Source organism: Cetorhinus maximus, chromosome 1 (genome assembly GCF_964194155.1).
Source record: "Cetorhinus maximus chromosome 1, sCetMax3.hap1.1, whole genome shotgun sequence".
NCBI classification, from domain to species: Eukaryota; Metazoa; Chordata; class Chondrichthyes; order Lamniformes; family Cetorhinidae; genus Cetorhinus; species Cetorhinus maximus.
In genome coordinates, this window is record NC_135879.1 from 211,019,910 (window position 1) to 211,039,299 (window position 19,390).

The 19,390-nt window shown below is 45.7% G+C and overlaps 1 protein-coding gene across 1 annotated transcript in view; it reads left to right on the plus strand.

Moving 5' to 3' along the window:
- myo5b (myosin VB) overlaps positions 1 to 19,390 on the plus strand; it is a 348,657-nt gene that overhangs the window by 174,384 nt on the left and 154,883 nt on the right. The window contains exons 8-9 of the mRNA XM_078552494.1: positions 16,682 to 16,789; positions 17,394 to 17,503. Coding sequence (XP_078408620.1) covers positions 16,682 to 16,789; positions 17,394 to 17,503 — 218 coding nt within the window. The remainder of the gene's footprint in view (positions 1 to 16,681; positions 16,790 to 17,393; positions 17,504 to 19,390) is intronic.

The window sequence follows — 19,390 nt, forward strand, 5'->3', positions numbered from 1 at the left end:
TCTCAAGTGCAAGATGTCATCGACGGCATTCATGTGGCTATTAAAGCTCTATGGGAACAGCCAGCTGCATTTGTAAATTGCAAAAGGTTTCACTCCTTGATCATACAACTGACATGTGACCATGGGAGAAGACTAATGCAGGACTGTGCTCATTTCCCAGGGAGCTGTCATGACACATATTACACAGCTGATGGCTCCCAGAGCTTTTTGAAGCCTGAGCCCAGGTTAATTGATGGATAGATCCTCGGTGACCAGGGCTATCCCCTGCCTACCTGGCTGATGACATCAATGAGGCATCCCCAGAGGGAGGTAGGGGAGTGCTACAATCAAGCTCATGTCTCCACCAGAGTCATCATCGAGCACACCGGTGGGCTATTAAAATGTGCTTTAGCTGATTTGACCAGTCTGGTGTGGCACTGCAATATGCATCCCAGAGGGTGTCACAAATAACGGTGGTCTGCTGTGCGCTACACAACCTGGAGCTGGAATGCAGGCAAATGTTGCAATGAGAAGAGTGCAAGAAAGATCTTCAAATGAGGAGGATTTTTCAGAGGTTGAGCAGGAGCCCATGAATGCAAATGAGCCCTCCACAAATGCCAGGTACATGGAGAGACATGCAAGGAATGCCAGGGACAGCCTGATCAATATGAGATTCGTACAACAACGTTTCTGCATGACAGTCGCTCCATCACCTTCCTGCAGTGTAGAACCAGCCCTGTTCTCTCTTGACGAATTACCCCTAAACCTAAAATAAAATATTGCAGATGCCGGAAATCTGAAATAAAAACCGAAAATGCTGGAAAAACTCAGCTGACCTGGCAGCATCTGTGGAGAGAGAAACAGTTAACATTTCAAGTCTATACAACTCTTCTTCAGAGCTTGAAGAGTCATATGGACTTGAAACATGCTTATAATTTTTAAAGTTTTCTCTTCCTACCACTACCGCTAAGTGCTACCATGACATCAGCTGAAGTGGAGGCAGTCTGCTCACTGTAATGGCTCCTTACCTTGGATGACCATGGCAGGCGTCCACTGGAGGTGTGGCCTCCATCCTACTGGGGGGTTTCCTGCAGTGGTGCAGGGACATCCCCACAGCCTCGCCTACTGGAGCTATTGGGGTTATAGGTGAAGGAGATGAGGAAACGTCGCTAACTCTTGGGGTGTCCTGAGCTGAAAGCCCCAGGGCAGCTGGCAGGCGCTCCTCCTCCTATCAGGGTGTGGGAAGGGGCACAGAAGGGGTGTGTGAGGGAGGTCCAGGTGCTTCATCTCCCCTCTCACCTAGCCCATGCTGCACTGAGCTCATGGCTAGAGCTATGGTCGGATCGCACATGGATGGAATGCTTGAACTGGCTGTGCATGGTGGCCACCATCCTCTCCATGGATGAAGCCATGTGCTCCAATGCCTTGGATATGGCAGAATTCATGGCATGCATGGACTCCTCCATACCCCCAGCAAAGCTGCGGGAAATCAATTTCCCCTAGCTCTGCTGCATGATCTAGAGGCCCCTCATCAACGTGGGTCACAGCAGGGGCCTGGTCACTCAAGGTGGTACTCAAACTGTTTATAAAAGTTACACAAATAAATTATAAACTTGAACTCAGTATGCTACTTTTTAAAATTATGTGTACATATCCATTTGCATGCTGAAGTGCGAGCGAGAAATATTTATAACTAACTGCTCCAGCATGAGTGGTTAATATGATTTATGTACTTGATGCCAGACAATTACAGAAAAAAATACTTAAAGGGACATTCATGAAACAGTGCCACACATTTGCAGATTAAAAAGGTTTGCCAAAAAGATTAGGTAAACCTTATGCAAAACAATAGATCTTCACCGTGCTAGTGTGTGCTGTAAGTAATGAACATGATGTATGTCTCTTCTCAAATTAACTCTCTCTTTTATGAACTTGTATCTCATTTAGTGTCTTGTAATGTAATTACTGTAGTTATTTGAAAGAAGATCAGAGGACAATTAAAAGGAACGTCTTGCATTCATTATGCATTGGAGTAAGACATATTTCAGCATTTCAGTGTAGCAAATACAAAGATTAAACTCCTGGAAAGCCAACTGGTTATTGAAAAGGTGCATTTTCACCTAGGGAATGGTGGCACAGTAATAATGTTACTGACTAGTAATCCAGAGGCCTGGTAGCATTTAACTTCAATTAATTTATAAAACTGGAATAAAAAGCTAGTCTCAGGGCGGAATTTTCCATGCTCGCTGGCATCGGGTGTGGGTGGACAATATGGCCAGAAGGCCAAAAATCGGTTTCATGATGTCGAGAAACCAGTTTTGCAGTTGTCCACTCAGCCCGTCAATGGCGGGCCGCATTTCCCGCCATCGGACATCGGGAACCTTGTTGTAATACATCTGCAAATCATTATATTGGCGGGGTGAGTCTGTGAGGCACTAAGGTGGGGGTGTGGTCCGGCAAGGGGAAGGATTTCCAAAGGTTGGGGCGGGGGGGAGGCGGAGTTCTCAAGGGGAAGGACTCCAGAGGGAGGGGATGTCCAGGTGAAGATGCAAGGGAGGGGTCTGACGATTCCATGACTGCCTCCTGGGGAGCGAACTGAGGGTGGGCGTGGTATGAGGGAATGATGAGAATGACCAAGGGCAGAGTGAGGTGGGAGGATGGGAGGGTGAGGGTTTGACAGTATCAGTAGAAGGGACAGTGAGGGTGGTTGATGGGGACTCGGAGACAGACAAGAACCCCGTTGGTGGGAAGGAGGAGGTCGGGGAGGTTAATGTGGATAGGGGTGGGATTTTCAGGAAGGAAGGGAATATGCACATTCACCTGAACATCCCTGAAAGAGAGAGGTTGTGGCTGGTGGGTCGAGGAGGGGAGGTGGAAGCCAGGGGGGTCGACAGTTAAGGGGGATAGGAAGTGGGTGACCGTGGGAGGGGAAGGGATGGGGGAGCGCAAGAAAAACTGTAGCACAACCAGGCTGGCTAAATCGAAAGTGAAACGAGAGTCGTGATGGGCAAGAGCAGGAGCTGCATGGGTGTGTGAGCAGTGGGTGGGTGAAGATGCAGGTCAGCTCAGATGGTTAACTGAAAGCAAATCTCAGCAGGCAGCATTGAAGATGCTCAGGACATTGGGCAAAATGTTTAGCTCGGCGGGCAGGTGTGCGCCCGACCTACTCGAGCATAAAATGACGCGCGTTGACGCTGGATAAGTGTCAACACGCAGACCCTTGATATTTCGGTTGGCGGGCGCACGCTGGCAATTAAAAGGCCTGTAAAGGCCATTAACAAGGTTATTGAAAGAAATTTTTTGCTGCCTGTCCAACCTTACAGTTGACGGGCAGGCGAAAAGGCGAAGTGGCCTGTGTACTTTTTAGGAAACCTCATCCACGGGCGGGTGAGGTTTCCTAAAGCAAATAAAAAAGAACTAAAAATTGTAAAAAATTAATTAATAACATGTCCCTGCTCATGTGACAGTGTCACATGAGGGGACATGTTTCATAACATTTTTAATTTCTTTTTTTTTTATAAAAGCTCTTAATCTCCCTGAGGCAGCTCTGTGCCTCAGGGAGATTCCGAATTGTGCATGCGCGAAGTTCATGCTCGCGCTCCCCCTCCCGCCCGCACAGGCAGTGCCGAGCGCTGCCGCTCGCGTTTCACACTGGGTGGCCCGCCAGCGTGAAACCGCCTTCCGGCCTTGATCGTGGGTGGTGGTCGGCTTCCTGCCTGACCTGGGCTAAATTCTGCCCATTGAGATGAGTGTGATACGGGAAGGATCCGCGTGTGTGGCGTGAGGCTCCGAAAGGCCCTGCCCCACACACATGCACACACTTATCCCTCCAGAGTCGCTCATGGGCAGGCTGCGTGCAGCCGAATGACTAGTTTGGTGGGGGTGGGGATGGGGGGTGGGTGGTGTGGGATGATGCATTGGGAAGATCCATGAAGCCTGTCAATGAAGCTGAAAGACACCTTTACACATTATTAAGTGAAAGTGAATATACTTCCTGATTGTAAAGTGACAAAATGTGTTCACCCATACAACCAACTATGATCAGAATTTCTTAACTTTTGAATGCCTTAAACTTCTAGGTGCTGCCCTGACATCTGCAGCAGCTCTAGAGACAGCCTGCACAATCGTTGGCCCTGTTGCCTCTGATGCCTTCGGTATGGGTCCTCTGGAGAGCTGAGGGCTTGCTTTGGCTGTCCTCCCGTGGGCCAGCTGTTCCCTTTGCGGTGACAGAGGATGAGGTTGAGTGGATCACAGGCAAAGGGGACTCGGAGGGTGCAGACAGCCTCTGAGATTCCTGAGTGGATGACCCAGGGGTGTCCAGCTGCTGCTTCTACTCCCTTCAGGTGCCCAAGGGCCCTGGCCTGACTCCTTGAGGGGAAGGAGCACCTGGGAGGATGTCGAGGTGCTCTGGTTCCCTCTTGTGTCGCCACTGCAAGAACTCACCAGTGGCTTTTGCGATGGAGTGCAGGTTTGCACAAATCTCAGCGTTCTGCTGAACCAGGGTCTCCATGATGTCCGCCATCATCCCTATGGAGACCTCCATACACGAACATTTGGGCACCACTTCATCAGAGGGCAGGCAGATACACCCCTCCAACTCGCGTACCACTCTGTTGAGGGCTTCCAACAGCTCTGCGTGATGTTCCTTTGCCTTCTGCTGACTTTCCAGGCTGAGTTGGAAGGCCAAATCCAGAGGCTCTTCACCTGACTCGGACCTGACAGACACCTCTTCTCCAGCAATCCTCCTAGTGCCGGGGGGCTTGGCCAAACCTGCCTTCTCCTGCTGTGGACACATGTCCACGCAGTGTCCATCAGATTGTGAACCTGAGCTTACTCTAGATCAAGTTCCCACTGTCATGTGTCCCTCTGCACTGGTGCAGGGTGTGGGTAAGTGCTGTTCCAGGCTGCTTATTTCCAGGTGTTCAATGGAGGAGGTGTCCTTTTGGATGGAGGTGAGGACCTGGATGGAGTTGAGGGACTGGCTGGCTGAGGGTGTTGGTTGCTTGTCAGAGCTCCCTGTGAACCGTAGTAGAGATAATTAGTGCATGGCAGCAGAGTCAAAAGCAGGGTAAAGAGCACTCACGTTTCCGTTGAGGGAGGGATGATGTGGTGCAGGATCCTCACAAGGGTGTTTGCTGCCGACCTCACCCTCACTGCAGGCAGGGTCCACACCCTCACTAGTCAGCACAATGGCACAGTCCTCGAAGTGAGTGAGGAACTTAATGTTGGCCACTCCACCACTGGTCTGGGACCACTCCTTGCTGCTGTGAGCCAGCTTCTCCTGCATGAGAACAGATGGAGAGAGTGTGAGCAGGACACATGGCACTGCATGGAATGTTTGTGTGGTGAGCGGAGTCATGGATGGGATGAGGACCTGAGCTCCAGAGGATATGAGCCTGAGGAAGATGCGAGGGTGTGTGTGAGAGCAAGTGGTGTTGTCCCTTGAGGTGTGAGATCCTTGTGGATGTGTGATGAGTTTGTGAATGTGTGAGTTGAGAGTGATGAGAAGAGTGAGTTACCCTGGCGGAACAGATGACACCATTCATCCTCTTGCAGCACTGAGTGGCTGTCCTCTTTTGGAGGGCATTGGTGCTGACCACCGCTGCCACCGCTTCCCATGCTGGATTGGTGATACAGCCCATCCTGCAGCCAGAGCTGGGGTAGAGGACATCACAGCGGGGCTCCACTGCGTCCAAAAGGGAGGCATTATTAAACTGGGGTTCTGCAGTCTTCTTGCCTTTTGGGGCCATGTCTTCTTTGCAGCAGTCATGGGCTGGAAGTACTGAGAGGTGTGTGCGCGGCTGCACCCAGCGTGATGAAGCGGTGAGGTGATGGCGTGCCAGGCGAATGAGAGCCCGTCCACCATCAAAACGGTGTGTTTCCCAAGAATGCATAATCAATGTGGTGGGATTGGAACGATATGGCGTGAGAAGCCGACATTACAGTCGGTGGGTAAAACATCATTTTCCCTGCCCACTACACTTAGTGCAAATCTGGGACAATTCTGCCCTCAATAATGGTGACCATAGAACTACTGGATTGTTGGGAAAGCCCACCTGGTCCACCAATGTCCTTAAGGGAAGGAAATGTGCTGTCCTTATCTGGTCTGGCTGACATGTGACTCCAGACCCATAGCAATGTGATTGACTCTTAACTGCCCTTTGAAATGGTCGAAGCAAGCCATTCCATGCACCAAACTGCTACAGAAAAATCAATAGAATAAAATTGAACGGTCCACCAAACAACGACCTAGGCATCGAGAATGACAAAGGCACACCCTGTCCTGTTGATCCTGCAAAGCCCTCCTCACTAACAATTGGGAACGTATGCAAAAATTGAGAGAGCTGTCGCACAGACTTGTCAAGCAATAGCCAGACACAGTCATACTCACCAAACCATACCCTACAGCCAATGTCCCAGACTCGTCCAGTACCATCCCTGTGTTCCGTCCCACCAGTGATGGTGGCACAATGGTATATACTTGTAATCAGGAGAGTTGTCCTGGGAGTCCTCAATATTTGACCTGGGACCCCATGAAACCACTTGCCATCAGGTCAAACACGGACAAGGAAACCTCATGCTGATGATCACCTACCGCCACCCCTCAGCTGATGGATCAGTACTTCTCCACGTTGAACACCATTTGGAAGAAGCACTGAGGGGTGGCCAGGGCACAGAATGTACTTGAATGGAGGACTTTAATGCCCACCAGCAAAAGTGACTTGGTAGCATCACTACTGACCAAGCTGGCTGAGTCCTGAAGGACATATGTGCCACATAGGGTCTGCAGCAGGTGGTGAGGGAACCAATAAGAGGGAAAAAAACTTACTTGGCCTTGTCCTTGACCATCTACCTGTTGCAAATGCATCTGTCCATGACCGTATTGGTAGGAGTAGCCACCGTACAGTCCCTATGGAGATAAGTCCCATCTTCACACCGACGATGCCCTTCATTGTGGTGTGTGGCACTACCACTGTGCTAAATGAGATAGATCCAGAACAGATTTAGCAGCTTAAACCTGAGCATCTATGAGTTGCTTATGGCCTGGCATATCCCTCACTCAACTATTACCATCAAGCCAGGGATCAACCCTGGCTCAATGAGCTGTTCAGGAGAACATGACAGGAACAGCACCAGGCATACCCTTAAAAATGAGGTGTCAATTTGGTGAAGCTTTAACATGGGTATGTGCATGCCAAAAAGAAGAAGCAGCGTGTGATAAATAGAGCTAAGTAATCAATCAACCAACAGATCAGATATAAGCTCTGCAGTCCTGCAGCATTCCCACTCTGCTCCAGACCTCATTGTAACCTTGGTCCAAATGGACAAAAGAGCTGAATTCAAAAGGTGAGGTGAGAGTGACTTCCCTTGACATTAAGGCATCATTTGACCAAGTGCGGCATCAAGGAGCCCTAGCAAAACTGATATCACTGGGAATTGGCAGTGGGCGAGGCGGGGAAACTATCAACATCCTGAAGGTTACCATTGACTAGATACTGAACTGGACTAGCCATATAAATACTGTGATTACAAGAGTAGGTCAGAGGCAGAGAGTAATGCACCTCCTGACTCCCCAAAGCCTGTCTACCATCTACAAGGCACAAGTCAGGAGTGTGATGGAATACTCTCCACTTGCCTGGATGAGTGCAGCTCTAATAACACTGAAGAAGCTCGATATCATCCAGAACATAGCAGCCCACTTGATCGGCACCTCATTCATCACCTTATACATTCACTCCCTCCGCCACTGGTGCACTGGCAGCAGTGTATACCATCTCTGAGATGCACTGCAGCAACTTACCAAGACTCCTTCAACAGTACCTTCCAAACCCATGACCTCTACCACCTAGAAGGACAAGGGCAGCAGATACACAGGAATGCCGCCACCTACGAGTTCCCCTGTAAGCCACATATCATCCTGACTTAGAACTATATTGCCATTCTTTCACCGTTGTTGGGTCAAAACCCTGGAACTCCCTTCCTTGCAGCACTGTAGATGTGCCTACACCCCATGACTATAGTGGTTCAAGAAGGCATTTCACCATTACCTTCTCAAGGGCAGTTAAGAATGGGCCTAGCCAGCAACGTCCACATCCCATGAATGAATAAATAAAGAAAATCTCTCCACTAGTTAAAGTTATACCTAACACAGAGGAAGGTGGCTGTGGTTGTTAGAGGCCAGTCACCTCATCCCCTAGACATGGAAACAGGAGTTTCTCAGGGTAATGTTCTAGACCTAACTTTCTTCACCTGCTTCATCAATGATCTTCCCTCCATCATAAGGTCAGAAGTGGGGATGTTCGCTGATGATTGCAGAGTGTTCGGTACCATTTGCAACTCCTCAGATACTGAGGCAGTCCATGGCTGCATGCAGCAAGATGTGGACATCATTCAGGCAGGGAATGATAGCTGGCAAGTAACATTCATACCACAGAAGTGCCAGGCCATGACTAACACCAACAAGAGAGAGTCTAACCATTTCCCCTTAATATTGAACAACATTGCCATTGCTGAACCCCTCACTATCAACATCCTGAGGGTTACCATTGACCAGAAACTTAATTGGACGAGCCATATAAATACTGTGGCTGCAAGAGCAGGTCAGGGGCTGGGAATTCCGAGGTGACTAACTTACTTCCTGAATCCCCAAAGCCTGTCCACTATTTACAAGGCACAAGTCAGGTGTGTGATGGAATACACTGCTTTGCCTGCATGAATGCTGCTTCAATAATACTCGAAGCTCAACGCCGTCCAGGACAAAGCTTGATCAGCACCCCAATCACCACACTAAACATTCATTCTCTCCACTACCAGCACGCAGTGGCAGTAGTGTATACCATCTATAAGATGCACTGCAGCAACTCCTAGAAGGTGGGAGGGTGTATTGAGAGATTGGTTAACAAAACATAAAGGATCTTGGGCTTCGTAAATAGTCTAGCAGCTATGTCATTTAGGACTCGGCCTGTAGTGGTGCTACCGAGCCACTCTTGGGGATGGACATTGAAGTCCCCCACCCAGAGAACATTCTGCACCCTTGCCACCCTCAGTGCTTCCTCCAAGTGATGTTCAACTGATACATCAGCTGAGGGAGTGAGTATATGGTAATCAGCAGGAGGTTTCCTTGCCCATAGTTTGACCTGATGCCATGAGACTTCATGGGGTCCGGTGTCGATGCTGAGGACTTGGCAGTCATGGATGCCCAGTCTTGAGTTGCTGGATCTGTTTGAAATCTACCCCATTTAGCACGGTGGTGGTGCAACTCCCTCCTGACTGTGTGCCACTGTGCCGCCACCTTTGCTCAGTCTGTCCTGCCGGTGGGACAGGACATACCCAGGGATGGCGATGTTGGTGTCTGGGACATTAATCATATAGGTATGATTCTGTGAGGAGAAGGAGGATGATGATGACGACAACAATGACTATGCCAGGCTTGGCTGTTGCTTGACTAGTCTGCAAGACAGCTCTCCCAATTTTGACAGTAGCCCCCCAGATGTCAATAAGGAGAACCTTGCAGGGTTTGCATTATTGAATTCAAATTCCACCATCTGCTGTGGCAGGATTCAAACCCAGGTCCCTAGAGCATTACCCTGGGTCACTGGATTACTAGTCCAATGACAATACTGCTACGCCATCACCTTGCAGGGCTACAAGGACAGAGTGGGGGAATGGGACAGAGTGGGGGAATGGGACAGAGTGGGGGAATGGGACAGAGTGGGGGAATGGGACAGAGTGGGGGAATGGGACAGAGTGGGGGAATGGAACAGAGTGGGGGAATGGAACAGAGTAGGGGAATGGGACAGAGTGGGGGAACAGGACTGATTGGATTGCTCCACAGAGAACTGGCATGGACTGGTTGACAAATGGGCTGTAATGACCCTGACTCTATTTGTAAAATGTAGAAATTTGTAATTCTGTTTTCTGGAATACATCTGAGAGATAAAAGACACATGAATATTATGATTAGTGATATGAACGTGATGTTTACCCAGCAAAACAAATAGATGTTGGCTGTTTTTCACTTGGTGATTAAATTTCCAAAATTAAAGCAGAAGTATAACTGCAGCATGTCGTATTTGGTGGCTGAATTAACAAATTTATGTTCAACTGATACAAGCCTACAAGTGAAACTGTACTTTAGATACCATCGCCTGCAGTTGTTCAGAGATTGCCGGCTTCAACATTGATCTAATGAGACTGCCACACAGATCCTTTGCGTTCTTAGGATTTGATTATACGTTGTTCTTACTTAATTTTAATGAATCCTGTGGTTTATATAGATGCTTTCTTTATTCTCCTTTCATATCACCTGGTGTTGAAATCAGTTCCTGTAGTAATTCATTTCTGTGGAACATCTTTGTCAGCCTCCTTCACAATCTTCAAAAATCTATTTATATTCATCTCCTGTTTTCAAAAGAAAATAAACCCCTTTTCTCTCAATTTAAATTGCTGACAACCCTTCAGTATCTCACCTTTACCCACTTCAGTGCCATGCCAAGGGCAATGTTTGAATGCCCAGGTGGGGGAGGTGGTGGCGTAGTGGTATTGTCACTGGACTGGTATTCCAGAGACCCAGAGTGATGCTCTCGGGACCTGGGTTCAAATCCCACAACAGCAGATGGTGAAATTTGAATTCGATTAAAGTAAAAGTCTGATGATAACCATGAAACCATTGCTGATTGTTGTAAAAACCCATCTGGTTCACTAATGCCCTTTAGGGAAGGAAATCTGTCGTCCTCACCTGGTCTAGCCTACATGTTACTCCCAGCCCCCCACAGCAAATTTGAAGAGCTCAGTGCTAGGGAGAGAAGTGGGCTAAATTGTTGACGGCAACTAACTGTCCTCTGTACAAGGGCAATTAGGGGTGGGCAATAAATGCTGGCCCAGCCACGCCCATGTCCCATGAATGAATATTAAAAAAAAAAAATTCTTGCCATGTGTGGGAGAACTGGATGCTTTGCAAAGAAGAAAGAAAATTTGAAGAGCTCAGTGCTAGGGAGAGAAGAGGGCTAAATTGTTGATGGCAACTAATGAGAAACATTGTCATTGTGTGGCATACAAGAAATGGATATATTAAGTTAATGAGAAATGTCTGAATTATGCAATTTGACCAAAGTCCAAGTGATAATGTATCATGAATCTCTCAAAAAACAGAGTAGCAGCTTAGAATATGCAGGTTAGAATATGAAGCTAAGGAAGTGATAGTGATATTGTGGAATACTGATGGAATATTTTAAGCATGGTGGTCATTGCTGGATATAAAAAGACGTAGAGGCATTTTCAAAAAGGAAACAAAAATGGGCTATAAGTTTCGACAACTGAATGAATTATAATGGAAACTAAAGGAGTATAATTTATTCTTATTGAAAAATAGTTTAAAGAGAAACCATGGTATTGCTTTGTAAAACTTAAAAATTGGGCAAATGGTGAGAGCGAGACAGATGGACAGTTCTTCTCAGTGTTATTTTTCTGTTCAGGCTTGACCATGCAATGCACCAATTTTTGGTTAGAAGAACTAACAGGTGGATCACTTTATCGTATCACTTTGGGGTCTATGATAGCAGATATATGACAGCCCTTTCCCTCTAATTTTCGTTGATCCCTTGTGTCAATTTTCCACTGGGCCTCTTTTCTGTATCTTCCTCGACAGCATATCTGTGGTTTGGAACTTGGCCAACATCAATCATTCTTACTTCAGTCCCAAATTGGATGGAACTAATATACTAAGTGATTCTGTCTTTCTGTAAGTGCACTAATTTGTGGCATTTATGGATTTCCGCCAAATGATATATGGGCTCGAGAGATTCGTCTCTCACGTGAGCCAAATCCCAAATAATACCATGGACAGATGTCTATGTTCTCTGATTGTCAATGAAAACTACATTGGAGATATTCTCATTAGCGCAGCACATTTAATTATTAATTTAATCATATTCAGTTATGTGACAGTTTTAATCTTTGATGTGCTGAGCACTGAAAGCCTCGAGTGCTTTTAGTGCATTTCCAATGGTTCGTTCATTTGTTGGCATTTAACTTCCCAGCCTTACACTTCAAAGAATTTGCTGATCTCTCACAGGATTACGGATCTGTGTTCAAGAGTGTAGAGGAATCATCTAGGATATATTTTGTGGGGAGACGGTGGCATAGTGGTATTGACACTGGACTAGTATTCCAGAGACCCAGGGTAATGCTCTGGGGAACCTGGGTTCAAATCCCGCCATGACAGATGGTGAAATTTTAATGTAATAAAAATCTGAAATTAAAAGACTGATGAAGACCATGAAACCATTGTCATAAAAACCCGTCCGGTTCACTAATATCCTATTAGGGAAGGAAATCTGCCTCTGGCCTACATGTGACTCCAGATCCACAGCAATGTGGTTAACACTTAACGCCCTCTGAACAAGGTCAATTTGGTTATGTTGTGTTGGGTGGAGGCACAGGACGTTTAATTGGGAGGAAGCCTCGTCCCCTGGCTGCCAGCTAAGGCAATTAGGTGGGCGGTTAATGTCCACTCAGCGGCCTCATGCCACCGCCACCACCGCTGGTATTCACTCTGTCTTGGTTGCAGGCGGGCTCCCATGGGGTGTGGGGTGGCCCCTCGCTCAAAGCCACTCAGTGCCTGATGGAGGAAACCAGCATTGGGAAGGTGAAGGGTCAGCTTAGAGCCACCCACCTGCCCTTGCTGTTGACCTGCTACCTCCCACCTTGGCCTGGGTCCCTCGGTGATCCTAGACGTCAGGTAGGCATTGCAACAGCCACTGCCGATCTGTCGGCAGCAAAGGCAAGGGGTAGCTCTGAGTTGCCCCGCCCCCTCTCCGATGCTAGGTGCCTCGATCAGGCGCTGTGCTTTTGAGTGAGCCGGTCCCCCCAGAACCCCAAGCAACCCAACAGGGTTTGCTTTCTGGGCTTTCCACATGGCAAGTCCACCCCCCCCCCGCCCACCATTGGGCAAACATCAGCGGCAGTGGCATGAGGCCCTTAAGTAAATGGGCATTAATTGCTCACTTAAGGGCATCAATTGACTGCAGGGCGAAAAGGCCGTCTGTGTGCCTTCCCGCCACGGACTTGATCAGGGCACTGATTAATCCCTGCTTGGCTCTAAAATGTACTGCTGTAATAAATTGTCCCAGATCCCCTCTAGGAACTCATTTTCCGGCCTACCTTTGTCAATCTGATTTACCAACCTACATGTAGATTAAAGTCACCCATGATCTTTGAACTAGTGTTCTGATGAAGGGTCATCGACCTCAAACGTTAACTCTGTTTCTCTCTCCATAGATGCTGCCTGACCTGCTAAGTATTTCCAGCATTTCCTGTTTATCACTAAACAGAATAAGTTCAAAATGAACAAACATTTCTAATATTTTAAGGGGTTTTAATGAAATTCTTTGCCAAAATGATCCTAGTCCATTGCAAAAACGTGATTGCTTAATACTTTACAGCACATGTTCAAACAGATCGCTAAAGTAAACTGTGATGTACTTGCAAAATAGGACGTGCTAGTAAAAATACCCTATTTCATTGTAAATCTCATGCTGCTGTTGAACCCAAACGACCAATCCACATCAGATTTACAAACCGGTTCAGACACCCTGATTGCTTTGCAACCTTATGACTGAAGTGACTTTTTTTTAACGTGCCCCGCCCCACCAATTCATTGAAAGGATACTTATGAATTTTGATAGTCTTTTATGACCGGTAGAAAGCTGATAAAATGGCAATAAATTTTGACTACCTGGTAATGTGTCTGTAACTTTAAAATAAAGGATTAGAGACAGTACAGTTGGTGGACAGGGAGAAAAACCAGAGTTCTGACTCTCAAATGTCATCCATGACTCCTACTGCAAAGCGTAAGCATATGGAAAGAATATTTGTGTAGACAATGGATGAAGATGAGATCAGGTTCTGCTGTGGTGGACTCTGCAGTGAATATCCTGCTCATACCCCTGTGTAGGCTCATATATGAAAATAGGCCATTTAAATGAGGCGGTTGAGGGCCTTCACATTCTGGCCACAATCTTGTGATTCTTGACAAAGAATCTCATCGGAAATGCTAGGCATGAAGTAGGGATCTTCTGTATATGGTTTGCTTTGTTGGAACAGAAAATCTAGGCCGACATTCCAATGCAGTACTGAGGGAATGCTGCAATGTTAGAGGTGCCATCTTTTGGGTGAAACATTGAACCAAGGCTCCATCTGCTCTTTCAGGTGGATGTGAAAGACCCCATGGCATACTTCAAAGAAGAGCAGGGGGGGGTTATCCCCGGCGACCTGGCCAATGTTTTTTCCTCAATCGACGTCACTAAAACTGTTGATCTGGTTATTATCACATTGCTGTTTGTCAGAGCTTGCTGTGCACAAATTGGTTGTCACGTTTCCTACATTATAGCAGTGACCACACTTCACATGTCCTAGGGTCATGAAATATGCTATGTAATGCAAGTTTTTCTTTATTCCTTTTTTTAAAACTGCTGAAAGATTTTAAATGATAGCTGTAACTGGAAATTTAAACTCTGTTGATACATAAATCTTGACAGATGGAGTGTAATTCTTGTAATGCTTCTGTCTTGTCAATTAACTGCCTAATGCAGATTGCTCTCGGTACCAAACAACAAGTGATTATAGAATCCGTTGTAAAGTATTAGACTCAATCTTTTTGTCACAGATATCATATTTGACCCAAATTAACTCCTCATCCACCAGCACCTCAAATTTAAAATTCTCCCCTAAGATAAAAGCAAAAAATTACGGATGCTGGAAATCCAAAACAAAAATTAAAATACCTGGAAAAACTCAGCAGGTCTGGCAGCATCTGCGGAGAGGAACACAGTTAACGTTTCGAGTCCGTATGACTCTTCAACAGGACTAAGTAAAAATAGAAAAGAGGTGAAATATAAGCTGGTTTAAGGGGGGGAGGGTAGATTTGGATAGAGGGCCAGTGATAGGTGGAGATAGCCAAAAGATGTCATAGACAAAAGGACAAAGAGGTGTTGAAGGTGGTGATATTATCTAAGGAATGTGCTAATTAAGGGTAGAAAGCAGGACAAGCAAGGTACCGATAGCCCTAGTGGGGGTGCTTGGTGGGGGCAGCCGGGAAGCCAAATGCCACCCGTGGTTGGCTCCACTCCACTATTTCACGCAGACGGGCCAATAAAGGTCCACCCTGCATGGATTGCAAGCCTGCCTCTGCAGGAGGGTGGAGGAGGGAGAGCTGGGCCTAGCGTGCAGTTCGTGCATGCGTGAGAAAGAGCACTTCAATCTCCCTGAGGCACTGAGCTACCTCAGGGAGATTGAAGCACTGTGTAAAAAAAATGAAGAGAATAAAAATGTAATAAAATATGTCCCCTCATGTGACTGTCACATGAGCTTGGATATATTTTTAATTCAAAAATAAAGTTTTTATTTAATGTTTATTTGATTTAGGAAACCTCATCCCACTCGTGGACCGCTTGGCTTTTTTGCCTGCCCACCAACCGTTAGGTTGAATGGGCAGCATAAATTTGAAGTTAATTAGATTGTTAATGGCCTTAATAAGCCTTTCAATTACTGGCAGGTGCACAGCCAACTCCGTGCTTGCCCACCGAACGAAATATCACGAGACTGCGCAATGACGTTGGGATGCACGCCTGACCTCATTGCGTGTCATTTTACGCTTGGGCGTGTCGGGTGTGAGCCTGCATGCCCAGCATAATATTCTGCCCTTAAGGACTATTGGGAAAAGAACTAGAGGCAACATGTGAGAAAGCATTTTTACACAACTTGGTTGTTATGATCAGGACACTGCCACAAAGCATGGTGGAAGCAGATAAAATAGTGGATTTCAAAAATAAACTGGATTAAATACTTGGAGAGGAAAAAATTGAAGGGCTTTGGGAAGGAGCATGAATGGGACTAATGGATAGCTCTTTCAAAGAGCTAGCAAATACTCTGCTGTACCATTCTATGTAGTGCTGTGGTATTTTTCTCATGATTGCGGTGAGGAGAGAATGTGGTGGGCATTGAACATGTTCTACTTCAAGTGGCTTGTCTTGAATTAAGGTTAATTGTTTTACCTGGGCTAGATTAACCCATGTCAGCAAAGAATAATATGAGTTTCTTTACAAAAAAAGACATTGCTTTTGAAAACTGATCTGGAGGTGAATAGGATATGCCAGGGTGAGGTGGGGAAGTCCAATTTCTGTCAGCTGTGGGCTGAATCATGGACTCACTCTACATTCCCAGACATTTTTTGCTGAAATTTTCAGCATTTATGCTTATTGTTTTAGTCAGGAATTCCAATCTCTATTGTAATTCATCAAAAATCATCAAGGAAAGAGTAAGTAATTGTGGAATGCATAATCTTGATTGTAGTGAAACTATGACTAATATGGGTGGGCTGCAACTATTTTGAACCAAATTAACTTGAGGTGGGTGTTATTGTAATTTTATGTAAAATATGTCAGGATACTAATTGTATTCTAAAATCATCGTAAAATTGCAATAAAAGTCCCATCCCTTTAGATTTTTAATTCTATTTTAACCATGCAGATGAATTCATTTGTAATCCATGACCTTTTTATTTTCTAGCAGTATAATGTTACCTTGATAAACTTGTAATGACTACGCCACAACAACATTATCTTCCAGAATAGAACAACAATATACACTCCTGAGCTGCTGCAAATCTGTAATTATAAATAACTGGAATTTTGCTGTCTTTCAGGTAGTGCAGAAGACTATTTTTATACCACACAGGGCGGTGACACATTAATAGATGGAGTTAATGATGCTGAAGATTTTGAGAGGACATGGAATGCCTTCACGCTGCTTGGTAAGGGCAAAGGTCTGGGATTTCGAACGTTGAAATCAATTTCATTTTGTCTCGGTATTGCACTTGGTGTAGCTTTAAAGTGGTGATGCTTTAATGAAAGTGTGTGTTTGAAGGTTGTTGCATGGCAATTGATCTTGGTATTCTCAGGCTAAGGAGGGGAAAAATATCTGGTAGAATTTCCACTCGCAGTCACTGCCCAGTGACTCCTGTTGCTATCAGGCAAGGACATGATCAGGTTTAAAAGCAATTTATGCCATGACTGGGCTTGCTTGCATTTGCTTGTTTACAAGTGAGGAATGGCTACCTGAGTGAGGATTGCTAACATCTGGGGAACCAAAATTCTATAAACCAAAGTTGATGCCATTGCAGGAGGGATGATGGATTAAAAGTTGGAAGACTTGCCTCATGTGAGTAATTGGGTTGAAAATCTTTTTGTGTTTGGAATTTTGTGTGGAAAATTTTAGTTAAGAGAAAAGCGGCACCAGGCATTGTTTTAACTTTAGATTGCAGTTTAAATGAAACAACCCTGTGTTTGGAATTGCTGATTTAAAGATTTTTGTATACTTGCAATTGAAGCTGGTAATGATGTATTTATTTTCTTCAGGTGTAAAGGATGCACACCAGATGAACATTTATAGAGTAATAGCTTCAATTCTCCACCTGGGAAATGTGGGAATCGTGTCTGAAAGAGATGCAGACACTTGCGGCATTGCTGTAAGTCACACACAGCACTTACTCCATTAAAACCTGCTGAAAGGGTTTGGTTAGTGGCTGTATCACAGACATTAGTGTTTCATTTGTGAAAAACTAATATTGAGAAGTAGGGCTATATACAACATAGATGTGATCTAACCTCATGACCAAGTGATGTGCTGCCAGACCAAACTTCACTAATTTATATCCATTGCCTGAACTTGGACATACGATTCTGTGATTCTATGATCTAAACGGCACAGGAGAAGGCCATTCGGCCCATCATGTCTGCACCAGCTCTCCAAATGAGCATTATGATCTAGTGCCATTGCCCTGCCTTTACCCCGTACCCAAGCACTGTTCAAATAATCATCTAATGTCCTCTTGAATGCCTCGATTGAATCTGCCTCCACCACACTTCCAGGCAGTGCATTCCAGACCCTAACTACTCGTTGTGTGAAAAAGTTTTTACTCAGGTCATACTTGCTTCTTTTGTAAATCACTTTAAATCTGTGCCCTCTCGTTCTTGATCCTTTCATGAGTGGGAACAGCTTCTCCCTTTCTAGTCTGTCCAGCCTCCTCATGATTTTGAACATTTCTATCAAATCTCCTCTCAGCCGCCTTCTCTCCAAGGAGAACAGTCCCAATCTCTCCAATCTATCCTCAGAGATGGAGTTTCTCATCCCTGGAACCATTCTTGTAAATCTCTTCTGTACTCTCTCCAATGTGTTAACATCCTTCCTATAATATAGTGCCCAGAACTGTACACAATATTCCAGCTGAGGTTTAACGAGTGTCTTATATAAATTCAGCATAACCTCCCTGCTCTTGTACTCTATGCCCCTGTTAATAAAGCCCAGAATACTATATGCCTTATTAACTACTCTCTCCACCTGTCCTGCCACCTTCAATGATCTATGCACGTATACACCCAAGTCTTTCTGCTCCTGCACCCGCTTCAAAATTTCACCCCTTATTTTATGTTGTCTGTTCATGTTCTTCCTACCAAAATGCATCACCTCACACTTCTCCATATTGAACTTCATCTGCCACCTATCTGCTCATTCCCCCAACTTGTCTGTGTCCTCTTGAAGTTCCACATCGTACTCCTCACAGTTCACAACATTCCCAAGCTTCGTATCATCCACAAACTTTGAAATTGGCCCCTGTGCACCAAGATCTAGATCATTAATATACATCAGGAAAAGCAAGGGTCCCAATACTGACCCCTGGGGAGGGAACTCCACTACAAACCTTTCTCCGGCCTGAAAAATATCCATTTACCATTACTCTCTGCTTCCTATTTTTCAGCCAATTTTGTATCCACGTTGTGTCCACAGCAATTTCTATTCTCACTTCCTTCAATATCTTTGGATGCATCTCATCTGGTCCTGGTACCTTGTCAACTTTAAGTACCAACATTCAACACTTCCTCCTTATCAATTTTGAACCCTTCTAGTGACAAGAGTTTCCTCGTCTGCCACCGTGGCCTGGGTAGCATCTACCTCCTTGGTAAAGACGGGTGCAAAGTATTCATTTAATACCTCAGCCATAATCCCTTCGTCCATGCGTAAATTCCCTTTTAGGTCCCTAATCGGCCCTATTCCTCCTTTTACCACCTTTTTACTATTTAAATTAGCTTTAAATGTTCTCCTTGCTGTATGCGTTTTTCTTTTACAATGTAGGGTAGATTAACCAAAAAGCAGGTGTGCAATGGGTTCATGGGAAATCAAAGGATTGAGAGGTCAGGCCCTGCGCCCATTTCATATCAGGCTGCAACACCGTGTTCCTCTTCATTTAGTGAAGTGAAGGCATTTCGTACCTTAGCCCCATTTGATGCAGCAAGTGATTGAGAAATATCCATCTATAACGTGGCCAGTTAGCTGTCATTTTTCTCAACCTGAAGCC